Genomic DNA, 25,138 nt, shown 5'->3' with positions numbered 1-25,138 from the left:
AGATATTCTAGCTGAGTAAAACCATAAATCAATTTCTCGAAAATCTGGCCCTGTCCGAATCTTAAATAAGGCTTCCCAATTAAACATTGCATATAGCCAAAAGTGTAGTAAACACAAACTAATAACTCAGTAGACTAACGGAGGAAAGACGTACCAAGGCCCGTACTGAGGCAAAATAAAAAGCACATTTTAGCTAAAAAAAATAAATATAAATTCATAAAATCCCCCAAACTCCATGGTGACACACCTTTTAAACACAGCAACATGACTGAATGGAAACTCTTCACTTTAAGAACATGATTAGCTGCTAAACATATGCTTTCAGACAGAAAGCTGGCAAAATGAAAGCTTATGTTTATTTTTAATATCATGAACTATCACACAATTAACTATTTCAGAAGATTACTCCAATCGATTTGGATTGAAAACACATCAGTCATTGAAATAACTTTGGGTGCCATTACCTTGCCAAACCCAAAGCCTAGCATTACATTCCTTTTGAAGAACATACTGTGTGCTTCATGTGCTGTAGATGAATCAACACCAAACACACCATCACCAACTGGGTGGAGGGGCAACAGAGTGGTCACCCAGTATGACCTGGCAATAGGAGACTAGAACAAGACCTTCACTCTTCATTCCTGACATCCTCAATATTGGGAGCTACTGGGTGTTATTTTTGTGTAGCCAGAACAGAGAAAAAGGTTATTTGCAATACTCTGCAGAAACATGTTTCTAAGCTTAGGTAAGAAGGCATTTTGCTGGGGAATTTCCTTGCTTTGGGGCCCATGAGGAGGGAAGGAGCAATTCTCTGACAGCTCCTACTTGACTTCCAAACGCCAGGCTCTTTCAGACTACAGCAAGTTTACAAGGGATACACAGAGCCATTATGAAGCACGTGCCAGTATTACACCATGCGCTTCCCCTGCCAGAGCAGACAATTTCTAAATTTGGCTTCCTCCCAGGAAGCAAATTCCTGTCCATACACACCCAGAACGGATTTCTCACAGATGAGCACGCTGTCCGCTAAAATCCAAAGCAGGCTGCATCCACAGGGTGCCGAGGACCCACCCCGACAGGACAGAGCTACAGCAGGAGTCACCAGTTGTGCCAACTAGAGAGGCACTCCTGTTTTTTTAGAAAGTGGTGACACTGAAAAAAGAAGCTCTAACATGAAAAAGTAAGTATACATTTTTGATAGTTTCAGATCAACCAGAATTAGAAAACGACAGTGTAACATAGTTTAAATAACCGAAGGACGGGTGCTTTCAAGCCGCAAAAACAGCCCCACCAAGAAAAAAACCACAACATGAACAAAAGGAGGAACTGGAAAGAAATGGTGACTTCCAAGATCTTGAATGATATCTACAGGGTATCATCTGGACATTGCTCCTCAGACTGGCCAGCATGAGGCTACACTGGCTGTAGCTAAGAAATCTAATATTCATGTTCTGTTTATCCCCCTCTTTCTGAATGTAAACACATGTTCTGTCTTTTCAATAAATATGGACAACACATGCTCTGAATAGGTACATTGAAAGTCATCTGTTAATTGCAGATATGTGTAAATGACCACACAGTAAGCCTTCCCAGGGAGACAGGGCTGGAAAAAATGGGCGACAGCTACAGGAAGATTAGAAGGTATAAGAAAACTCAACAACATAAGCAAGGTTGATTCATATATTTTTTTTCCTAATTCAGTATAATTACTATTATATTATTTTAGACAATTCCAGAGTGCCAAAGAGTGATGAAGGTTTTTTTTTATTAGTCCATTACAGACAGCGCTTCCTTCAGTAACTATGCTGATGGAAGTAAATCCATCATGTACTAACCATACTCCAATCTCCAACAGAAACATTCCCCATTTTGTGAAGTAAAGTGAGATGTGGGAGTCCTTGACCTTCTAAGTAATTAAGGGAAACAGAGACATTCTTGTTTTTATTAGAGACACACTAAACTATTTGAAAATAATTTGAATAGCTGGAGAATTAGTGTATTTGCCTGTTCATGAGTAGTGCAGATAGTTTAGAGTTCTCTTGGGGGCAACACATCGTAATGAATATCTGCTATTCATATTTAATGCAATCTGCCAAAGAGTGCTTTTGGGAGGACTTTCTGTGTCAATATAATGATTAACAACAGGACTGGAAAAGTAAATGAATTCCTGCAACGGGTGGGGCTGGCAAAAATATCTTGCAGTACTACACCAGAAACACTGGATTTAACTGTACTCTTTTAATAATACAAATGGAAAATCCATTTCCCACGGGGAAAAAAAAAAAAGGCAGCAAACAGTCTTTAAGTTGGAGTTCAAGTGGTAAATAACCTGCATTAATGGAAGGAAAAACAATTCCAGCAGAAAACAATGCCCAAAACAACAAACTGCTGTCTTGAGCAAGTCTGAAAAGCCTGAGATGCAATACTGACTACTAAATATAACAATTAGTATTTACATAGCACTACCCAGAGGTAATGTTATAGTTAGCTCCTTGTCTACCTCTTTGAGTTCCTCAGATGATCTTACTTTCCATACATTTTCTCATACTTATAAAATTTACATAAAGCAAAACGTAAAGTCCTTTTAAAACACCCCGGACAGAAAAGCATGAAAAAGCTTGGCTGAAATACAGTAAGTGACCTTAGTACGAATTTTTCTCCATGACGTTCCAACAGTCCTCCAATTAACACATTTAGATTATTTTTTTTCAAATGATCTGGATGAATCAATCTTACTAAGTTTATATAAGTTCCAGGACATTCCTGTATCAGGATGGCTGCTTTTCCCTGCCGCCTTACTAAGCTACTCCTATTCCTCCCTTGCAACAAATGAAGACAGAATATCAAGGATCCAAAGGTTCATGTCAGCAGCCTAAGGACCGAAATGTGGTAGAGGGGCTAGAGGTAGAATACCGGAATGCTCGCACCAAATGCCCATTCAAGCAGGATGCCTGAAGTAGGATGCTCAGTCTAAGCAGAAAAAGAACAATTGCCAAACAAAGTGTTTTATTATTTAGTGGTTCCCACTGTGGTTATTGTCCAGATCTTTTTTTAATTTGATCTAGAATACACTCAGGGATTCCTTTCATCACAGCATTAGCTCAGATTAAGCATTTTCCTCCACAGTCTCCACCTCTCATCAACTGGCTTTGTTATGTAGTGGTCTTTACCCACGTTAAACTAATTCTGTAAAACTCATTCTGGTGAAGTAACATTAGAGAAACCAGTCTTGCAAAGATACTCTACCAACAAGCAGCAGGGCTACATCTTCCCCCTCCTGAGATTTGCCTGTGGAACTACAACATCGCTGTGTGCCTTGTAGTTCTTTCCTCACCAGTTTTCCACTCTCTGGATATACTACAATGATCTGTGTGGCTTTTACATACCTTCGTTTTCAAATTTCAGGTGGTGCTTCACTTAGTTAGGTTTTTTTGTTTGTTTGTTTGTTTTGTTTTGTTTTGTTTTTTTTAGTTTTGTTTTGTTTTTAGTTTGGGTGGTTTTTAAGACTAATTTTTATAATTAGTCTTTTTCTAGAAATTAAAATTTGCAATTACATCCACAACAGGTGTTTTATAAAGAAGGCAAATTCTTCTAAAGTTCGTATTCTCACATTGTGACAGTTCCTACTAGTCTCTGCCAACAGTCTTATGACGACAAGATGAGTTCTGGCCCTTCTTCCAGGGCCAATGAAAAGCGATGTCACTCAGATACCAGAATTGCCTGCGTGGCTGCTACTGTCCTGAACCCAAGATGATTTTACTCTAATAAAATGTCATATAACAATATTTGCCCTTATGCCCATATTTATTTATTCCTCCCCCAAATATTTCCCAAGTGTTCTGTAATGTGTTGGGCTCTGCAGGACTTCTGCCCATTTCCCACAGCTGCTACCATTCTGGCAAAGAGCTGAACCTTCTTGGTCTAGGACAGGCTGGCATGTGATGCAAAAAGCACAGGAATGCCTTCAGTTTCACATTCCCTTACCATTTCTAAATGAGCTAAGCAGTTACTTCCTGAAACAAGCTCTGCTGTGTAGAAGAAATTCCTCATTATTAATGCGACCAGGGAAGCCTGCATACCACTTGATCTCAGGAGTGGAGATGTCCACTCTGTGCTGTACAGGGTAATACAGCAGCAGGCAAATCAATCAAACTTCACAAAAGTAACGATCTTCTTGACCGTGATCTCGTTTGGTGCTAATGCACAGTTCACGTACGCATAAAAGTGACATTTTTTCATCTTCTGACCTCCTTAGCACTGTGACCAGACCTCTAATTATTAAGTATTTTGCACTATGTATCTCGGTATAAAAACAGAAGCCAAGTCACAGGTCACAGAGGCAACAGCAGTATTAATATCAATGAAACTAAATCACCACAACCTAAACGTTTATAGTAAGCCCCTTGTGCTCACACAATTCATACATCTGAGATATACTGTAGTCTGTTTAATGGGAATGGGAACACCTACCCCAACTGTAGATTAAGATAACTTAATGCAACTTGATATAAGGTTATCTGCCATCATTAAAAGTCTAAAACCAAGACAGAACAAAATAAGACAATAATATGAATGCTTAAATGGTGGTAACTTTGAACAAAAGCTGTTGAACTGCATTGTTTAAAAAGAATAAAAACATCTTTATAGCATTCCTGTTATGTAAAATCATTTTTATTGAATTTTACATGAATGGAATGAATCTGGAAGATAAAGAGTACAATAGCTTCAAGTACGTAAAGAGCAGTGGTTTGGCCAAACTTTAATTTCTTCAGGACTTTGCAAGAGAATTCTATATTCTTCCACCACTCAGTATAAGTTCTAACTTTAATAGAGGCCATAAGTCATACTGCCCTCATCCCTCGGGTGACTTCATTGGGAAAAACAAACAATCAAACAAACAAAATCCACAATAAAGAACAGAACCCTGAACTATAACCCAAAGCTCAACCTGCATGCTTCCAGGAACTTGTCTCTATAACTCCAGTGATATAAACCTCAAGCTCAAGAATCAGAAGTCTACAGGTTTCCAAACAACCCAGTCTTGCCACTACAGATATGAAAATAGAGTACAAACCAGAAGAGTTATCCTGCAGTGGTCTGTGTCTGAAAAGAAATTCTCACCCAAGTCATCATCCATCCTATCTTGCTAATTTTAGCTGGTATTTTCAAACACTATTGCCTTGAGCTGTGCACAACAACTGACAGGCTTTCATGCTCAGTCACAGAGAGCCAGTGCTGCAAAGCACATGAACAAAAATACTGCCCTGAAAATGCTGGGACCCAGGTGGCACAAAACACAAACCCCAAGATTCACAAATAGCCACTCATTTTGCATATTGTCAGAATTTCATACTTGGCACTACTTTTCTGAGAGGCTGAACACTGACTGGTTTATTAATCCTTAATAATGCATCTGCAACACAGTCTAAATTCCACAACAATAACTTATGGAAAATAAAAACTCTGCATTGTTGATCATATACATTTGGTATTTACCAACGTATGCCTCAGAAAAGGTTCCCATTAACTAATAAAACTATTTCTTCAACAAGTGAGTGTTCTTGATGTATTGGGGGATACATTCAGGATGGTAATCTTATATCAACCAGGATAATTTCTGACAGGATTGGAAAATTGGAGTCACTTGTAGACCTTCTGGCTGAAAGTGTTTTGTTTTTCACCTCCAATAAAGATAAACACCCGGCAATAAAACAGGGCAAATAAAAGCCTGACCCAATTATACTTCTTCCCATGTGTGACTAGATGGAATATGTCCACACAAGAAGAAAACAATTTACTTTAAGACTGTTCAGTCTTCCAACATATGTATGTAAGACATGAAGCCAGAATTAGCATCAGGCAGTACAAATCCTATAACTTACTCTTCAGAAGTTTTGTCTTCACTGTGATTTCCCGTTCAAGTTTGGAGCTGAAACTTTGTGTGATTTCTGTTGAAAGATATATTAGGGACACTGCTATAACAAGTCTCCTTTTCCTCTAGTAGAAAGTGCAGTTGTTCCGCAGATGTGCTGTTTAGTCAAGACCTCATATCCAACAGTCATAGTAGTGTATTTAGACAAGCACCTTCAACAACAAACTGATCTGAAAACCTGTATACATCTGGGTTTCCTGGGTAATAAATACATCAGTCATCCACTGCAAAGACCTCCAGAGATGTATCTTGTCTATGTGATGCTACTTAGAGAGTTTATACCTGGGACAGCTTTATTTGAAGCCGCTTAGACATATATATAACTTAAGACCAAGCAGAAAGCTTGTGTTTGTCGTAAGGCAATGGAAAAACCTTGCCCAGCTAATACACTCAGCAGTGCTGCATGTAGAACTGTCGTGGTTTGGGCTGCGATAGAGTTAATTTTCTTCCTAGTAGCTGGTAGAGTGCTGTGTTTTTTAGATTTAGTATGATAATAATGTTGATAGCAACAACTAAAGCATCACTGTGTTAAGTAGTGTTTACTCTAAGTCAAGGGCTTTTCAGTTTTCCATGGTCTGCCACCGAAGAGGTCCACAAGGATAGCTGACCCCAACCGGCCAAAGGGATGTTCCATGCCATAGAATATCATCCCCAGTATATAAGCTGGGGAGAATTGGCTGGGAGATGCCTATTGCTCACAGAGTGGCTGGGCATCGGTCAGTGCATGGTGAGCAACTGTAGTGTGCATTGCTTGTCTCCCTTGCATTTTATTTATCTCTCTCTTTTTGTTGTCTCCTTTTTCATTACAATGATTCTTATATTTTATTTCAATTATTAACTTGTTTTTATCTCAAACCATGGGTTTTACCTTTTTTTCTCAGATACTCTTCCTCATCCTGCTGTAGGGGTGAGGGAGTGTGAGCAAGTGATAGTTGGTTGCTGCCTGGAGTTAAACCACAACAGAAACTCCATCACAGATTCAAGGGCTCATTCTGCAGCCACTGTCAGCTCACAGCTACCAGCTGTCCACTGGGTTGCTCTTCACAAGCTGCCCAGGAAGAAAGTAGTTACTTATGGAAGAAAACTAAAGCAGTAATAATTACTGTACAACTTAAGAGAATTCTGTACTGAGGAGCCATAGTTGTTCATGAATACAGAAAGACCAATTTTTCTTTAAAAATTACATTGGATTCTGGAGCTAATACAATAATGCAGGATATGCCAAAATCTATAGCAGGTTTTGTCACTCTTGGTTTCCACAGCTTCTCTATGTCATACAGTGTGTTTATTTTTATAAAAACAAGATTAAGTGAAAATGGCATTTCACAAATGCATGCTCTTTGCCCAAGAAAAATACATCATAGATGAACAACTAAAATTACTCTTAAAATAATTTCAGGATGAACACAATCAGTCTTTGTTAGAGGAGAACTGGTCAATAAAAGCTATTAATGCCAAACACTTACTTGCAGGTGATGGGGTGCTGCATCCACTAGTTGGTTGGTGACTCTGGAGTCCATGGAGAGAAGGTAGTGACAGTCCTCCAATGACTGGAGGAAAAAGTAATGGATATGGTGCTGCTGGATAGTGAGTCATATGTCCATTCACAGTTGGTACTGGACATGTACGGCTACTGGTTGTCATGATAACACCTCACAGTGGACAAATATTATGTTGCATCACTCCAGGTCAGCAAATATATACCTCAAATTGTGAATGAACAGCGCTGTCAAGTCTGAAGGTACTTCTTGAGCTGGATTGTGTGATGAAGAAAACGTAATTCACTAGATCAGGTCCATCCTATATTTCATTGCTGCTTTCTACTGTTCTCTTTTCTAGGACATTCTTGCTCTGTAGACTGTGGATAAAAAGTCTTTTTACTCTGGTATCAGGGTGCAATTCAGTTGCTTATGCAAATGTTTCTCTGGGAGTACAGTTGCTCTCTACAGATGTATGCTGACACTGAGGGAAGAAAACAATATATTGATTATAGTATACTTATTTTTAAAATATACACATAGAAAAATCTTTTATCCCTTTGTTACTCTTGTTAAGTCACAACTTATTTATAAGTATCCCATGAGATCAGCTTGATGGTTACCTAGGGGTAAAACTCTCACCCTACTGAAACTAACAGAACACCCATTAACTTGATCTCCCTGCTCCATGTGCTATATCAAAAGCTATTTCTGGTCTGTCTGATACAACTTGGTTTTGGAAACTGGCAGATTTAAAAACAATGCATCAATAATTACCTGAAATACAGACACTGAGGGAGAAAAAAAAATCAGCTTCTGAAAAATTTTCCTGTATGTGAAAGCTTTCAGTTTCCCACTAGAAGCTACAAAACGAATGGTACTGAGGAAGCTCTCCACTCACTTCGGCACCATGGCTCAGGCACAGCACTGAGGCACCGTGTCTGAGGGCAATTTTAGATCGGGCTGTTAAAGCACAAACTGATTTACCAGTGACTGTTTTCACAAAGAATAGTTAGTTTATCTTATCACTTAGGAGACACCTCACTGATTGTTCTCCCTTTCTTTTTTCTTTTTTTTCTTTTTTTGAGAGGAAGGGAGAACTGCCCGAAGAAACAAGCACTCATTATTTTATAAGCTGGATGAGTGACTGACATGATGGCAATACAGTGCTCCTGTGCTTTGCTAGGGAACTTGCTTGCTCTCATGACCACCATCTTCAAAGTCATCCAGAGCTATACACACCTTCCTCAGTGTTTCACCCAAATGACTGTCGCCTTTCAAGGGCTCCTCCTCTTTTCAGTCTCTGCACCAAAAGCCTGAGGCTGAGAACAGGGCACTTCTATGATATTCTCAACTGTGAAATTTGCTCCTGCCATAGCTGTTTATATACAGCAAATGGCCGGTGGTCTTTGAATCAACCTGCTTGTGCAACACCAATAAGGGCTACTGTTGTCTTGAGAGATACTCTACTGGGAAGGCTGCAACCAATCCATACTGCAAATGCTGCTCATGCAGTTACTCATGCAGTACTCCAGGCAAAAGCTGGGGAGTACTGCAGCCGACTCCTGAGCATCACCCTGTACAAGGAGTTACTCATGTCCTCCAACACATGCTGTTGAGGGAAGACAGTAGAGCCACACAGCAAACTCAGCCATCCAAAAGCAAAGCAGTCCATAGCTGCCTAAAGGCTTTATTTCCTGAGACAACATACTACACTCTTGCATCTGCTACAGTCAGCAATCAGTAACCACATCCAGAGCTATATAGCACTTTTATCTGTAACTCTTTGAAATTATAGCCTGAAACCAAAATGCAAGAAGATTTTTGGGTGGGAAAATAAAGGGAGAGGTGAAATGATGTGTCAAGGTCACAAAGCAAAATTGATGCCAGAGGAGGAAAATGTGACAATGCAACGTTGACTATCAGTACTGCTACTTAGTGTACTAGTTGTCGGTAAGAATTCAAATGAGAAAGAGAAAAAAGAAAAAAAACAATCCTGGATCCATATGTTTGCCTGTCAGAGAGCAGCGGAATGTTTCTGCTCTGTGTGGAATACCAGCAAAGGTTACCAGCTGTGCATGTTTTCAGACAGCAGTTTCTGCTGAGTGCAGCCTGCTTGGGGATAACAGAAATATAGCTTGTATTTGATAACTGTGTAAATTATGCACAAAATACCTTTAATGCTAATGGAGGCTGATGTATCCAGAGGTGAGGCTGTAAGGGGGGGTACAACGAGCTAAGGCACAGATGCTGACCATGCCAAGCTCGAGGACCATGTGCCTGGAGACGAGTGAAACCAGGAAGATCTTTTGAGGGAGCCTCAACAGCTAAAATATATTGACTCATTAAAAATACAAAATGAGATGAACCATCACTGGCTGGCACCTGTTTTACCTAGCTAAGGCTTTATGAAGCTTAAGAGACAAGGAAAGTCAAGTATCAAAGGAACACGCAAAAAACTAATGTTTTCTAAAGCAATACCATAAGAGCTGGCAAAAATACTATACTTCTAAGTGTTTGCAAAAAAACTAAGAGGGGAGGGATGCTGATGAATACCAGCCCTAAAAATGTGTGCATTAAATTAAACATAGAACAAGGCAATCTGTTTTTAAGTGATGTAGGGCTTTGGAACTAAAATTCGTCTTATAAAACTACATAATGCCTTCAATTATATTTCTATTATACAGAAAAATGCAGAGCTCATCATAATTTATAAATGTTCCCAGAACCACATCAGATATATTTGCATATTTAAGTGAAAAGTATGCAGAAAAAAAGCAACTCCTTCAGGACAGAGGGGAAAAGGAGCACTTGGGGAAACTCTTTGGTCACTTCATTACTGGAGGATCACGGTTTGTGATAGACCTGGTGACAACAAAATGCAGCAGTGTTAGAGCTCCTCAGTGTGCAAATACATATATCTAACACTACCAAAACTAGGTTCTAATCCTATAGTTCTGCATGCAATATTTATACACTGAAATTTCTACCTGAAAGTGAGTTTCTCTTGCCTTACTCAAAAATCTGCCTTCTTTCACGACTCATGGCTGGAAATTTCCTGCAGACAGCTGTGCTGGAGATAAGTCTTCAGGACTTGTTCCTCTCCAAAGTTCTTCAGAACTTTTCTCTCCAAATATAGGCAGAGAGGGAAGACAGTGTAAAAGGTGTGATACTCTAATAGTGTACTATCTGACTCCAGGTATTGTCACTTGGGAGCAGCCAGCTCTTACAGATGTTCACACGGCTGAACATCTATATAACGGTCAAGGAGGAAATTGCAGGCAGACACCTACATATCAGCACTCCAGCTTCTTGTAAAGAAGCAAATGCCACTTGTTTTCTGCGATTACCAAGAGACTTCCCTTGAAGAGACTACAGACCCATCACCTCCATCACTGCACAGCAGAGGACATCACAAAGTAGAAACTGCTGCAGCACAGGAAACCCAACGATCAGTTGTTCCCATTCACACCAGTTCCATGGCACAACTCCCAAGGCACACTTCCTCATGTGTTACCAGACTGACACGTTCATGTCCCTGAATTCAGTGATGAAGACCCAGCACTGGACCTCAGCCACAGATGTCTAGGCTGTATGTGTTTCCAAGGTGAAAACATCCCTTTTGCTTAACTAAACCTGTACCACAGAGCAAAACACTGTATGAGCATCAGCTTTGAGAAGGAGATTTTTCCTTGTTGTCACTTGCTATGGTAAATACCACCCCCCCCCCGAAGGAGCATGTCCTCTCTGGACCATGACATGTGCCCAGAAGCAAGTCCCATCCTTTCCATGCCATGTGGACTATGAACATATCCTCCTCTGGCCTACACTTGGATTTACTTGAGGAGGGAGCTAACAAGCTTACCCTAAATGGGACAGGAAGAGCCAGTTACCACAGCTGAGGAGCAACTCGGAACAAGCCAAACTGACTGCAGAGTGACCTTGATGGTGGATGATCACCCATTCACGTGAGGCAACAGCATGGATTTCTGCCCTTTAGGCAGAAGGCAAAATCTTCAAAAAATGGCTGTCATCAAGGCACTTCAGAGGATCTACTCAGCATATGATGCAAATCCTCTTCCATTAGACTGTTCCTTAGTGACTGTTCATGAGTACAAGGCCCTTAGTACAAGCAGTATGGAAAAAGATCATACAGAAAAGTTCCTTTGAAGGTTCACCAAGAGATGATCACACTGTGCACTACTTTGCATTGAACAGCGGCCAATGACTCTTCTTTGACAGAACATATGCCTCCTCCTTTTTGGTTTTTACAGGCTTTTTATTGACTTGACTTCAGTGATAAAGCAGATGGCCACAAGGGAAGGAGGCTACAGTAGCTCTAGTGCAGAGCAGAATATTTATCAACTGCAATTAATGCAGCAGGTGTACCTGTCTCTTCCAAATTTCTTCTCAGTGTTTGTGCAACCGAGCAGAAGTTAAAAACTAAAAATTTTCACATATAAGCTCAAAATTTTACTGGATAAACAGTGACCGAATGTTCTTATTGTCTCAATTTCCCACGCATTATGCACAGGCTTTACTACAGAAAACAGCTTTGCTCTTCAGACATCTGTCAGTTCTCCTGGAATGTACTAAATGTATTGGGCCTCATTCATTATATTGCAATTTAACTTACATTTGGTAACAATATTTGGTATTACTGTAACATAGCTCATCCTTCTGAATTTTTCACTTGGATAAGATTTATTTGAATTCCTAAAACCCCTTTGCTGTTACAGGTGATTTTGACACACATCAACAGCTGGACAGGCAAGAAGCCAAGGCAGGAGGCTTGGCCAATAGTTCTATGTCAGTAGGAAGGTTACGCTCTGTCCTCCCTTCTGCCAAAACCACCCCAATTCCACATTCCTCTTCCTCCCCTCTCACTACCAATAGCAGGGAATTAAGTTGTCAGCATTGCAAGTAAAGCAGAATTTTTGCCTTTCTTTCTTCTCTAACTTCTGAAAAGGTCAGTGGGGAGTTCTGCCCTACCTATGGCAATGTTTGAAATTCAGCAGTCATTTTAAGATATCCACAGCTTTGGCACCCAGAAAACTTCTAAGCTTAATCCACCATCCCTTCTGCTGCAGCAAACTGCTGTTGCTCTTCCTTTACAATTGGGGGATGAAACGAGGAATGCAGGAGAGGCACGCCGACATGAGGACATGCTCTGCACAGAGCTGGGTCCTGGGGAATTTGCTTCTCCAAGCCCAGCAGTCTGCAGCGTATCTGTCCCCGAAGTTTCCAGGGTCATGAAGGAAGTCTCTTCTAAGTTCATTTCCCATTTTCCTGCCAACAAAAAAAATCTCCCCCTCTTAAGTCTTAGGCTAAAACAGGAACTTCTGGACTGGGAGGACAGCCTGGGCAGTAAGGCAGGAGAGGCAAGTTGCTCCTCTCAGAGCAACAAAAACAGTTGCAGAGAAATTTTGCATGCAAAACCTTTCAATAATATATTACATGTTTTTCCCAAGGGACAGAGTTGGTGGAGTCCTTATTTATTATATGGCTTCAAGACATATTCTAATGCTGTTTTCAAAACAAGTCAAGTTTTGAGAACCCTTACTGTATTTAATGTATAGTTTGTATTGAAATCCTTGATTATGCATATGCTTTCTATTATGCTGGCTGATGGTGTTGCACTGAACAGTACTGAATAATTCAGCAGATTTAGCACGACTCAAGTGTAAATCAGTCAGATAGAGTAACACCATAACCACACTGCCTTTAAACTCTTAAAAATGAATGGAAACTTTTATTTCATAAAGAGGTGTACTCTGTTCTGCACCAGTTCTCACTGACTATGAGATGTTGCATTTTTGTTTTCTTGGCTATCCAATGAGATTTAATTAAACAATAAACTAGTTACCGTGGCAAGAGTAAAAAAAAAAATCCTTTGGAGTGTTATGTTTCCTTTATTAGCATAGTGATGTGAAACTAAACAGAAAAAGCAATCTAATAACAAACATTCCTTTGAGAAGGGCTCTGGGAGCAAAAGGACATCCACTTATTGTTCAGCCCATCCCATTGGTCCATATACGGCAATAAAGGTACAATAGAAGGAAACAGGAAACAGACTGGCACATCTGCATTATCTTATTAGAGGCTAATGGATATCTGAGAGGAACATGCATCTGATGCTGAATAGTCTGTACCAATCTCCGAAGCAATTACTCTTAATTAGTGGATTCTGTTTATAGATGGAACTTAGTGTACCCTTCTGTATCAAAGAGATGCAGGCATCTGGAGAGAGATATGGTTTTCTTAAAGGGAAAGCACTGCAGCACAATGTGAGGGTTGGGCTGTTGGGGTTTTTTTTTGCAAATAAAAGCTCTCTGAAGCATAATATATTCTACTGTATTATTAATCAAAAGAGTATGATGGTTTAAAAAAAGTAAAGGAGAAGAAAAAGGCCATACTTTTAATCTCAAACTCTGAAAGTAAACACAGAAAGCTAATACTCGCATATGAATTATATGACAAAACCCACTTTGATGATAAGCAAATAAACAACCGAACCTAAAATTTTCAACCGCTGGCCAGAAAGCTTAAAATAGCAGCTTAAGTCAGAAGAACAACATCTGCATTTTGTATCTGCCAAGTCTGCAGCCAAAAAAAGTAAACCACTCTATATGACCAGATGCATGAATAAAAAAGAAAATGCATGAAACAGAACTTCAAAGTCAGTTTATTGAAAAGCAGATCTGCAGCTCTTACATCCCATAACCACAATTGTCACATATTTTCAACTATAGGTGCAAGACTTATGGGAAGAGGGAAGATAAATCGTTGTAACAAAATTAAGACACTCTTACTACAACACTTTTCCAACATCTTGGTATGCAAGATAGCTGTCTGCTGGGGGACTGTGAATTCCTTTTTGTCATAAAGCTGACACTTGCGAAATGGGTTTCTGTTTTATTTGGGTTCCCCCCCCCCCGGCATTGTTAAGAGATAATGAATATAACTAATACAATTGTTGTTTATTTGAAAATACTATTGGGAAGTATAAAAGGAGGGGGAAAAAAAGCTTCTTTTTCCCTTCTTCCCTACACAGCTATGCTTCGAATTGCCCGCATTGCAAACATACACTGCATATGCCTGAAAAAGAGCAAATCTAAATCTGAAAGGGGAAAAGGAAAAAAAAAAGTGAGACACAATGACACCCATTTATTTACACACCATACAACAGTACCCTGCTGTGCCAACTATTGATTTTAGTGGAACTGAGAGTCCATGTTGGAGAGTAGCAGCTGTGAGTACACAGCCTGAATCCTCATATGGGAACAATACTCCATAAGCAGAATAACCTATTTCAGCCAACCTTCATGTATAACATCTAACATTAAAAACACACAGAGCTTACATTTCAAAATCTGAAAGGCACTATGGTTATTTGTTCCACAAGGGTTCAGAGGAGTTATTAATTCATTTGTGCTAGCACAACCAAGAGGTGTGAAGGATTGAAAATCCATGCTTCACGTCTGTTATTCCACAGATATGTTATTCTGTTCTATAATAACCGTATTTAAGATTCTGCCACTGCATCCGCCAATTTCTCATCTTCTCCTGTTGTTTGCTGTTTTAAAGGCCTGTTTGTAACTGAAAAGTGGTGTGGTTGGGGTTTTTGGGTTTTTTGGTTTTCAGGGTTCTTTTGTCGGGGTTGCAGGGCGGAAGGGGGTAGGAAGGTTGGTTGTTGCTTTTTTTTTTCCTACAGCTATCTGCATTCCATGTTTCTTTCATTACTCAGCAGTTGCCAAAACTATACTGAGAGTAAAGATAAATGGTTAGGTCAGGTGATGGGGTTAACAATTTACTGTGTGTACTGCCCCGAGAGCCAGATATAGTAGAATTGGCTCATGTTTATGTACAGGATGAGAAGTTGATTTCCTGTGCAGTGGCTTTCAATCACCTCTGTAAGGGACTCCTTTGCAGTTTTCTGCAGAGAATTCAAAGGACTTTGAATACATTTTGTGCTAGTATATAGGACACTCTGCTTTGTAACTAAATACATTCCTAACTTTGTCACATTTGAAAAAATCCCAAAGGACAGTCAAGAAAAAAGTTCTCTTTCATCTATGGAAACCAAAGGAAGGGTAATTGAGCTTCTTGCTCCCTGAGTTTAAGTGAACTTTTACACTGATTTTCCTCCCTGAAATTTAAATGCTATTTCTTAATGCTTAAAATTCCTCTTCCAGTGGCATCCACACTTCTGTTCTTACATTGTCATCTCTGTTGTTCTTTATTAGTGTTTAAAAGGATGTAAAACAGTAACTCCATATTAAGAATATCCTAAATGAGAGACTATCCCATGTGCTACAGAGGTTTAGGAGATCAGAGATTTGCCAGACCAAACCTGTGGGGGTTTTCTGCAGGCTGAAACACTGTTTCCCTGTTCCTGCCCATCCACAAAACTCAAAGGGACAAACACATCATTTCTCTCAAACACAATTCAGATGACCCACAATTTAAGCAGCACAGTGTAGTTAGCAAAAACCAGCTCTTAGAAAGCAGGTTGGTCCTTCAAGTCACATATAACCAGAAACTCCAGTATGAAGATTTTCCCACCCAAGGTGCTGTGCCTATTGCCTTAATTCTCCAACTACATTTTTTCAGCAGGTATCCTGTGTTCCTGCACAGTTTCCCCCCACAGTTCAGAAAAACTAGACTGGACTTAGGAATCCAAATTATCCTTTACTGTCCTATGTGTCCAACCAGATTGTTTTGTTCCTAGCTGCTTTTATACAAGATGGCAACCATAAAGATGAAAAATGATCATTTACAGGACTAAGGAACCTATCCTTTGGGTTTCCCCATCATCATCAAATCAAGGCAGGGAGAAAGAACAATAGATAACAAAGGTAAGCAGCAACCAGTGCGAATACACTTCTAAGATTTAGGAAGATTTAAACAGGCCAACAGGGAGCACCTTAAACTGACAGCATACTCAACTATCTGTAAAGGAAAGGTAGCATCTCTAATTAAGTTCAGAATGGGATATACTTCCTGTCCAGCAAAAAGATCTTCCACTGAAGATCTTCCCCTTAACTGGTAATTAATTGGTCTTTAACCCTGGCTACAAGGCATCTCAAGATAGCATCACATAGATTCCCAGCCAAAGCAAGTTTTTGTGAGAAGAGCTCTTGGAAGGAGATGGCAAGCCAGGGAAAGGGAGACTCAGTTATCAAGGAAAACTACATCCTGCTGCCTATGTCCAGTAATGTCATCCAATATTTTGGGTCATGCGGACATTTACAAGTATGACAATCACTTCCCAAGTGGTGTTACAGCTAGAAGGATGTAAGGAATCTGTCTGAAGCCTCCCCAGCATGCTCTCAGAGTGCTCATCCTTAACCTTCTAGCTGATGAGAAACATGTCATGGTGACCAATGGCAAATACAGCACTTACCATCACTGCAACTACAAAAAAGGTCTTATACTGACTGTTTATAACTTTTAAGAGGCCTCCGAGATCAGTAAGAGGGGGTCAAGTGATGTTATTGTTTTGGTGACAGATGGAAGATCCCTAGTAAATGATCGTGGCCTGGGAGTCATTACAAGAATGGAGTACTTCATTTGCTCAGAAGCTGAAGAGGGAAGCAGCTTTGGAGTGCCGTTTCTTGACAGAAAAGTACATTTCATTGGGAGGCCAATACTCTATGGTCACAACATGCACTGCAGAAACAGGATGACAAGATATTTCCTTAAAGGACAGCATGAAGATATGCAAGACCAGCGACAATTTTATTGATGAAAATACGTGGGTTTTGGTCTCAAAACCCCAACCAGTGAAGCCAGGAGTCAAAGACATGGCTCATCAAATGCTCTACAAGTGGCAGATGCTGAAAACATCAGTTTTGATGGCTAAGCTTTATCTGTACATCAATGTGAGTGATGCAAAGTCAGTACAGGTTTATATTGGGAAGGCACAGGGCATTTTAGATCTGCAGCCTTTGCTGTTAGTCTTTTGAATATGACATTGCTAGAGATGACCGTCCAAGTACAGAAGCAAGCCTCATCTATCTGTTCAGCCTTAGAGGTAACTTCCTGAGAAGACTTGGTCTTAGCAGAACCATCACAATAAAGAAAAGCAGCACACCCTCCCCTGCCTGAGGTCATTTGGGTAGTCTTCCTCTACATGGACCCGTATAGGGTATCTTTAGTGGCACTAAGGATGAAACCTCGTAGTCAAATTCATCCAGCCTGGATGTCTAGCCACAGCTGCAAATGGTGGCATTAGACTTGCTTTCTTCACCAAATAACGGAAGAAAATATTCTACATCTTCAATTTCCACTTTGTTCAATATCTGCACAACCAGTAAATACAGATCTTTTAGTACCCCACTATGGCACTGATGTGCTGCCTGGAAATGCACTGAAGGGTCAGTGTAGTATGTGATCTTCACACACTGTGAAAAGAAACAAAAGGACTTCAAGAGTCACTGAGACAAACAAAGAGGAAAACAAAATTTGGTTTAACTTGGAAAACATGCACCACAGAGGGAGACCCCACCTCAGCTTAGCACACTTCACTTTAAAAGTCACACAGAGAAGGATCCTGCAAGAGTCCACTTAACTGCAAAGAAAAATTCTGCTATCTGGAGTAATCTAAACTCATTGTTAGGATGAGCATGTGGATTCACTCACAAAATGAATAATGTTTATTCAGGAGGGTGTCTGAGAAACCTGAATAAGGACTTTGTAAGGGATGTGCCTGAATTGTGAAATGATGTAGGCTTCCCAATCCCCCAGACAGAGCTGGGAGGGAAGGAGGTAGGTTCAATCTATTAGCAGTCCAGCCTTTCGCATTTCAAGGCTGGAAGTTCTACTTCCTCTGAGCTAGAGAAGTTTGCATCCTTGCTGCACCCATTTATCAAGTGAGGACGGTGATCCAAGTGGAACAGGAAGAAAAAGAGGGTTCAAGCACTGGTTGTGAACTTTGTTTCTGAAGACTAGTCTGTTAGACTATAGGTTCATCTATCATCTTAATATCATAGAGGTGTGGACGCTGTGCTAACACAAAATAACTTAACACATATAATCTATCACCTTTTGTTATATACATCAAGTCTAGTAGTATATCTGCCGAAAGGTTCTGTAATTCCTCTGAGTTATTAGAGTCTTCTGTCCTACTTTACCCAGAAGACGACATTTCTGCTGTCTACGTCAGGCTTCTGAACCTTCACTTATTACATATCACAAGTTTCAATATATTCCCAGTAAGACTCCCTGAGGGTCGGCAGAATATGCCAGAGGGCTGGTGAAGATTATGAACATCTATTTTAAAACCTCTGTTCTCTGTAGCTCCCTGTCACAAGAACAATAGGGTAGCAAAATTAGGAACAAGCACAGCCATTAAGTAGGAGGGGAAAAAACCATGGAGTGGATCGCAGAACAAAAATAGCATTTTTATTGTCAATATTTTGCTTAACAGGGAGCCAATAAAGCAATTGCAAAATGCTAATAATAAACTGAGATAACACTGCACATGTAAGCACCTTCAGAGCCATCCTCTGAATCATTTGAAAATGTTGCAAAAACCTTGTAAGTCAGGTCATAAGGACAGAGGTGTAACAATCAATCATGGTAGCCACAAAACCAGAACATCTTTTCCGCATTTGAACACTCAGAAGATCTATATTCCAGAATTGTCTGCTAGAGACGCTGGACAGATGGATTACATTGTCAGAAAGACCAATGACCTTACACTTCACTTCCAAAAGCAACCTAACAGGAGCCTAAGCACTGACAAAATTTGAGGAGACTTGTGTCATGCCCGCCAGTCTGCAAGGTAGGACTCCTGATACAACAGAAAGGTATTTTTGCAGTGTAAGCAAGCATGTGAATTAACTGCAGAGCAATCATTTCCAACGAGCTCTTTTCTGAAAGTATCTTTCCACTGGTAAATGCAAGACAACTTTCCCACTTCTGTGGGCAGAGAAACCAGCCTAAATTACTTCATGTTCACTGATGCCTGCTCAGCTGGTGCTACGAAAAAAATGCAGGAGCCGTAAGCTGGGGTGAGATAAGAAAGGGTTTAATTATGCCAAGGCAATAGATGTTACACGGCGCGCCGGGCTGTGCCCGGGATGTTACATTTATAACAATATTTGGCCAATCCTAAGTGTGTCCACCCTATAACTTTTGGCCTGGTCCACCCCCTGGCCCGCCTCTCGGAATTGGGTCTAGGGTGCTTTTTGGGACCCCTTCTTCATCATCTTCCTCATCTTCAGCGTACAGAGAGCAGGGTGACCCAGTTCTTTGACTCTGTCCTGCGGTTTAGGCCAAGATACAAGCGTTCTCCAAACAAGACAGGGTTGCCTTGACAAGAGACTAAATATTTTCTACTAGATATGGGGATAGGGTGATATAGGGAGTATGGAATGGGGTGAAAGGATTGAGGAATATAAACTAAGGGATACTACGGGGAGGAGGGAGAAAGGGGTTTATTTCTAAAATCTACTTCTATTACCTATAAAACTTGTAAGGTAGAAAAATAAGAAAATCATTATGGGCTTAAGGCATCATCACTGTACAGAAAGAAGTTGCATTCAGACTCTTAGGGATGGAGGCAGGTCATATGCCACCATGCAGCACTTAGACCTGCCCAATCCCACTGTCATATTTAAGCATTTTAGCTGCAACCCAGATCAAACACTTATCAGGGCTGCATTTAGCTTCTGAATACAGTGGGATCACTAATCTTTCAGCTTGACTGGCAAAGTAATGTATTAAAATTATGAATTTTTAAAACATTCATAGAAGTAACAATGAACATTTTCATAATTACCTCATGAGATATGGGTTAAGAGTAAAGCTCTCAATATTTGGAATCACATAGGAGCATCTAAACTTGACTAACACTGCCAAAGATGATGACTCCTGTGGAAAGATGGTGTGGTTCAGGTAGTACTTCCTCCAACAAGACTCCAACCAATTCTAAACCACCACAAGCAGAACAACAGCAAAGATATTCAGCCTTGGCAACAAGACGCCCCTTTCTGCAACCTCCAATTCACACACATATCAATTAATGTAAGCTTTGAGAGCCAATGCTCTCAAAGCTCCCAGCAGCACTTTCCCCGTGTGTGCCAGCAGTTGAGCCCAGTATGCTGCTGAGTATAAGCCTGCACAGACCCATCTCCCAATACCAACAGCACCATCTCTGCTGCAGTAGCCCAGCCTTCCTTTGTGCTTACCAGGCTGTGCAGTCTGAGTCACTTTGCCAGGTACTCTGCATTTGTATAATAATATTATATGTATGCATTCTATAATAATAATATATCCAGAGCTAGACAGCTGGGCAGGTATGCATTCCATACCACTTGTTATATGTCTGGTAAACATCCTTCCCCACTGCAGCAGAATGACCTTACCAAGGCTCTTCCTGCATGATTTTCAGGACAGCAGCACTTTACAAGTCAGGATCCAGCAGCCCAACACTCTACAAAGGACACAGAGGAGTGAGAAGCCTGGAAGCCCAGCTGGGTGCCCAAGGCTGATAAGACAATCTGATTTAACCATGCAAATACCAGTAGCCAAGTAGAGTATATCTTGGAATTGGGAATGTCAAATCAGACATGTCACAACATAGAGAGCTATTCTAACAGCACCTGAAGTTTCTTCAACAAATGAACATGTTAGGTGAGCAATTGAATTCATTCCCAACTAGAAAAAAAAAAAAAAGAAAAAAAAAACAACAACCAGGATCTTAGTTACTAATAGACAGTCACTCAAAATCCACTTATGTCTTTTGTGATCATAATCAGGCCAAAAAAACACTAAGCAGAATAGTCCGATCAGAGGTGGCTGAAAAGTACATGTTGATTCAAGCACATCCCTCAGTATTATTCCAATTGCATCCTCTTTCCAGCTAATGCTGTCTGTGCCAACTGGGGCTCAGACAGTTGTCCATTAAACGGGGTCTCACAGAGTACCATATGCTAAAGCAAATCCAAAGTAAGCAGAAAAGTACAATTTGTGTTGTCAAAACGATGCATAAGCAAGAGAATGCAATAAAGATGCCAGCTAGTGGAAATAATCTCTCAAAACAAGTGACTTCTGTAAAGCCTGTCACTTCCTTTATACAAGCCATGGTTCTTGAAGATATTCCACTCATATGGCTCTCCAACTCCCAATGTGGAGTCCATCACTACAGGGACTGTGAGATGAAGAGAATCATGTTGCTTCACACTGCATATCCAAATATATGAGGGAGAGGGGAAGGGAGAAGTTGGAAGAAAAATGACCATATTGTGTACAGTCACCACTGCTTGATTTGATAACAGACGAGAAGATTCACCTTTCATGAATGCAAATCTTATGTACGCTATCTGAGATTCACAGCAACAATAGTCTTAAAAAAAAACCCCACCCCAGCCTATATAAATAGTTATGTAAAATGAAAAGTGACTAAATTGTGTGGAATACTTAGATATTCAAGGATGTACTACAAGCAACATACCTGACTGAATGACACATGAAAGAATATTCCAAGAACAACGATGCAGAGCTCTAATATAGCAAAAGATGGAAGAGATACTGAAGATGATCAAGAAAAAGCACCCTCCAGAACATTCCTTTGTATAAATATCTGCACTTACAGCATGGACTAGGTTTCATATTCATGCAACCACTATGCCCCTGTTTTTGCCAGACAAAAACATGTGAGTTTCTTTTTTTTTTTTAATAATATACATCAGATATTAGGATATATATACTCTTACAGTAATAATGGGAGTTGAGACCCCTGGTGGCCTAGTGGTTAGCATGCAGGACTCTCACTGCTGCAACCCGGGTTCGATTCCTCGGTCTCCCGGGCAGATGGAACCCGTTAGCCCTGTGAGGCCATCCATCTATGAGAAGGTCACTCTAAACAAACCTACGTCCTGAGGACCTCACTGCCATTGTCCAAGCATGCTTGGCCCCGGCAGATGAACCTTAGGATTAAAGGGTGGGCTCAGTTCAGCGCAGGCTGTGTCTCACCTAAAAAAAATCCATTGCGCAGGCTGGAAAGGTAAAAGACCTTTCCCCAGATCTTCGTTCGCGAAGACTGGCCATTATATAATAATGGGAGTCCAGGTGTTAAAGAGAACCGTAGGATCTCCTCCCTTTCAGCACATTTTATAACCACAGTAATACACCTAGACTACAGTTTTACCATGTGTGAGCTATGACAATTTTTTGCTGCATGTGTTTGAACATTAATGATGGGCCTTAATAATAATAATAAAAAAGAATCAGGTGTATTGTCTTTATTACGAGGGTATAAGGGTTTTGAAAGAGAAATATCTATTCTCTTGTACAAAGAGGAATGTAAAAATGTAGCCCTTGCATGCTAGATCTAAGCATCAAAGACCAAATGCCTAGAAGTAGAATAATATGAAAATTTGAGAAATGCTATAGTGAGTACTTAAATTCCACGCTAGCATTTGATTTAGTGATAATCCTCCAAAACCAGTTCTGCATCTGATAAACACAGGTTTAAAATCCAGTTGTTGACACATGTTAAGGAAATGAAACACTTTCTCCCTATATGAAGTTCACATTTTTCTGGGTGAAACAAAGCACACTTGTAGCTCATGCCTCTAAGGCACCTTTTAAAACACTAAGGAGAACTGGAAGTCATCTACATGAAGCAGTATCATCTGACGTGCTAAAAAGATTTGAGTTAAATAGTTTGACTCTCACATCCACTCTTAAGCCTTCGAAAAGTAAGAAAATCAAATTTAAGATTTACACATAAAACTCAAGGCATACAGTTCCTTGACATTACAACTCTGCTCCACGTATCTCACTGCAGAGGTAGGTTGGTTGCTCACTTAACCTCTTCAGCTCAAGCAAAATAGAAGGACCTTTAATAAAATTGAGTGAAGGTAGCAAGTTGGGTTCCCTAGAACATCACCAAACCTGACTGATAAGAACCACAATAATAATATACTCTCCACTTTTTAAGAAATTCTCCACTTTTAAAGAAGAAACAGAAAAGGTAGCAGGTCTGGCTAGTGGTAATAAAGGCACCCAGTTTGCATCCTTCTGAACAGAACCCAAAGTTTAACCATATACCAGGCAATCAAAACTACTTTGTCCCTCAATTTTTAAATGCACATAATTCTAAACAATCATGTTACTCAATGGTCCTGAATATTACTGAATAGCAAATGCATCAGATGGGAAGCTAAACTTTATAATTTAAAACACGCATACACATAAAAGGGGAGAGGAAAAAAAAGACACACTTTTTCAAAACAACGTACAAAATTACATAGCAACTGTGTAAAAACTCCTGGACAATTTCCTTTTCCTTGCCTCCAATGGAGGGTTTATTCCAGAGAGACAACCCTCAGCAGACAAAGACTGCTTGTAAACACAGGAACAGAGGAATTGCCATACTGGGTCAGATTAATAGTACATTTAGTTCAGTAACCTCTTATTTGACAGCAGCCAGCATCAGATGCTTCAGGGAAAGCATGAAGAAATCTCCAGGAGAGCAATTACAGAAAAAATTTTCCCATAAAATTTCTTTCCAACTCACATCATCTACTGGATGGCTTATGCCCTGTAACAGGAGATTTTCTTCTTGTCTTTTTGTTTGGTTTTGCTATCCTGAATAATACAAATAACACTAAATAATACTCCAACCACTGTGGATATCTTCTATATCTATAGCCCATATGTTTTTAATCCTAAAAACTGTTGTCCCTAGCAGAATTGAGAGGCACTGAGTTTCAAAATCACCAGTTGGCTGCTTAAAATAATATTCTGCTCTGCTTTTAAAAAACTCTCCCCTTTTCCCTGGATCATCCTGTGTACTTATAGGACCTAGTGTAGCACAGTAAAAGAAAAGTTAAGTGGATATAACTCACCTTCTTCAAGAGTTCCTTCTGTTCTGCTTTTCTCAGCACAATTTACTGCAGTGACTCCTCAGAAAGCAGCTTGGAGAAGGCAGAAATGCCTCCAAAATTCCTTCCCCTACTCCAAATGTTTCAGGTTTCCTTTAGGACAAATATTAGTTTCTTTGTCAAATTTACTTGTTCATCTTAATTGCTAGTATATACTTCTTCAAATGTCACCCTTCTAGTTAACAACTTCCTTGGGCAAACACTTTTTGGGGCAGGAACAAAAATCAATTCTTAAATAACAAGTCAAGAATAACAAGTCATTTCTCTAATTAAGGCATTGACTTTCTAGTAAGATTGCACTAAAATTATCTGCACAGTCACTTCCTTGTTAAAACCCTAGGTAAATATTAGTAAAAAAACAGTTACATCAATCGATAATAGCAGCTGACGGATAAACACTATCAAGGGGACTCCATTCTCTCCCCAGACAAACACAATGTCAGATTCCAAATGAAGGCAGAAGGGGAATAATATGGGCTCAAGCTGTCCAAAACCTGTATTTGCATCTGCAAGTAAACTCTTAAACTCTGTAAACACAAAGCCATTACCAGCCTGCGTGCCATCCTCTCAACTGGGCCACAGCAAGCAGCTAATAGGGAAGCTGCAGACAAGCAGGGACACTGGCTTTCTTCGCAGCATGTCCCATCCATTGACCTCTGGTTGGCTTTAGGATCACTTGGGATTCATCCATGCTGGCTGAAGCCTGTAGGCTGTCTCTAGGATTTTTGGAGAAGGTTGAACATTTGTAATTTTTCTTAATACATTCACACTGTCCATGTCCATATGTCTTCATTTGCAAGTCAGCTCAAGCGTGGAAATGACTAGAGCAT

General features: G+C 40.1%; 1 protein-coding gene across 2 annotated transcripts in view; it reads right to left on the bottom strand.

Annotated features, from left to right (window-relative positions):
* Positions 1-25,138, bottom strand: part of RARB (retinoic acid receptor beta) — a 292,148-nt gene that overhangs the window by 148,699 nt on the left and 118,311 nt on the right. For both annotated transcript variants that reach the window (XM_027675409.1, XM_027675408.1), the window contains one exon: positions 7,399-7,894. In XM_027675409.1, coding sequence (XP_027531210.1) covers positions 7,399-7,576 — 178 coding nt within the window. In that variant the 5' untranslated portion in view covers positions 7,577-7,894. The remainder of the gene's footprint in view (positions 1-7,398; positions 7,895-25,138) is intronic.

This window comes from Neopelma chrysocephalum, unplaced genomic scaffold (assembly GCF_003984885.1).
Source record: "Neopelma chrysocephalum unplaced genomic scaffold, ASM398488v2 Primary Assembly neopelma1_26, whole genome shotgun sequence".
In the NCBI taxonomy this organism is placed as follows: domain Eukaryota; kingdom Metazoa; phylum Chordata; class Aves; order Passeriformes; family Pipridae; genus Neopelma; species Neopelma chrysocephalum.
Note: the sequence above shows the minus strand (reverse complement) of the source record. Positions and strands in the feature narration are given on the sequence as shown.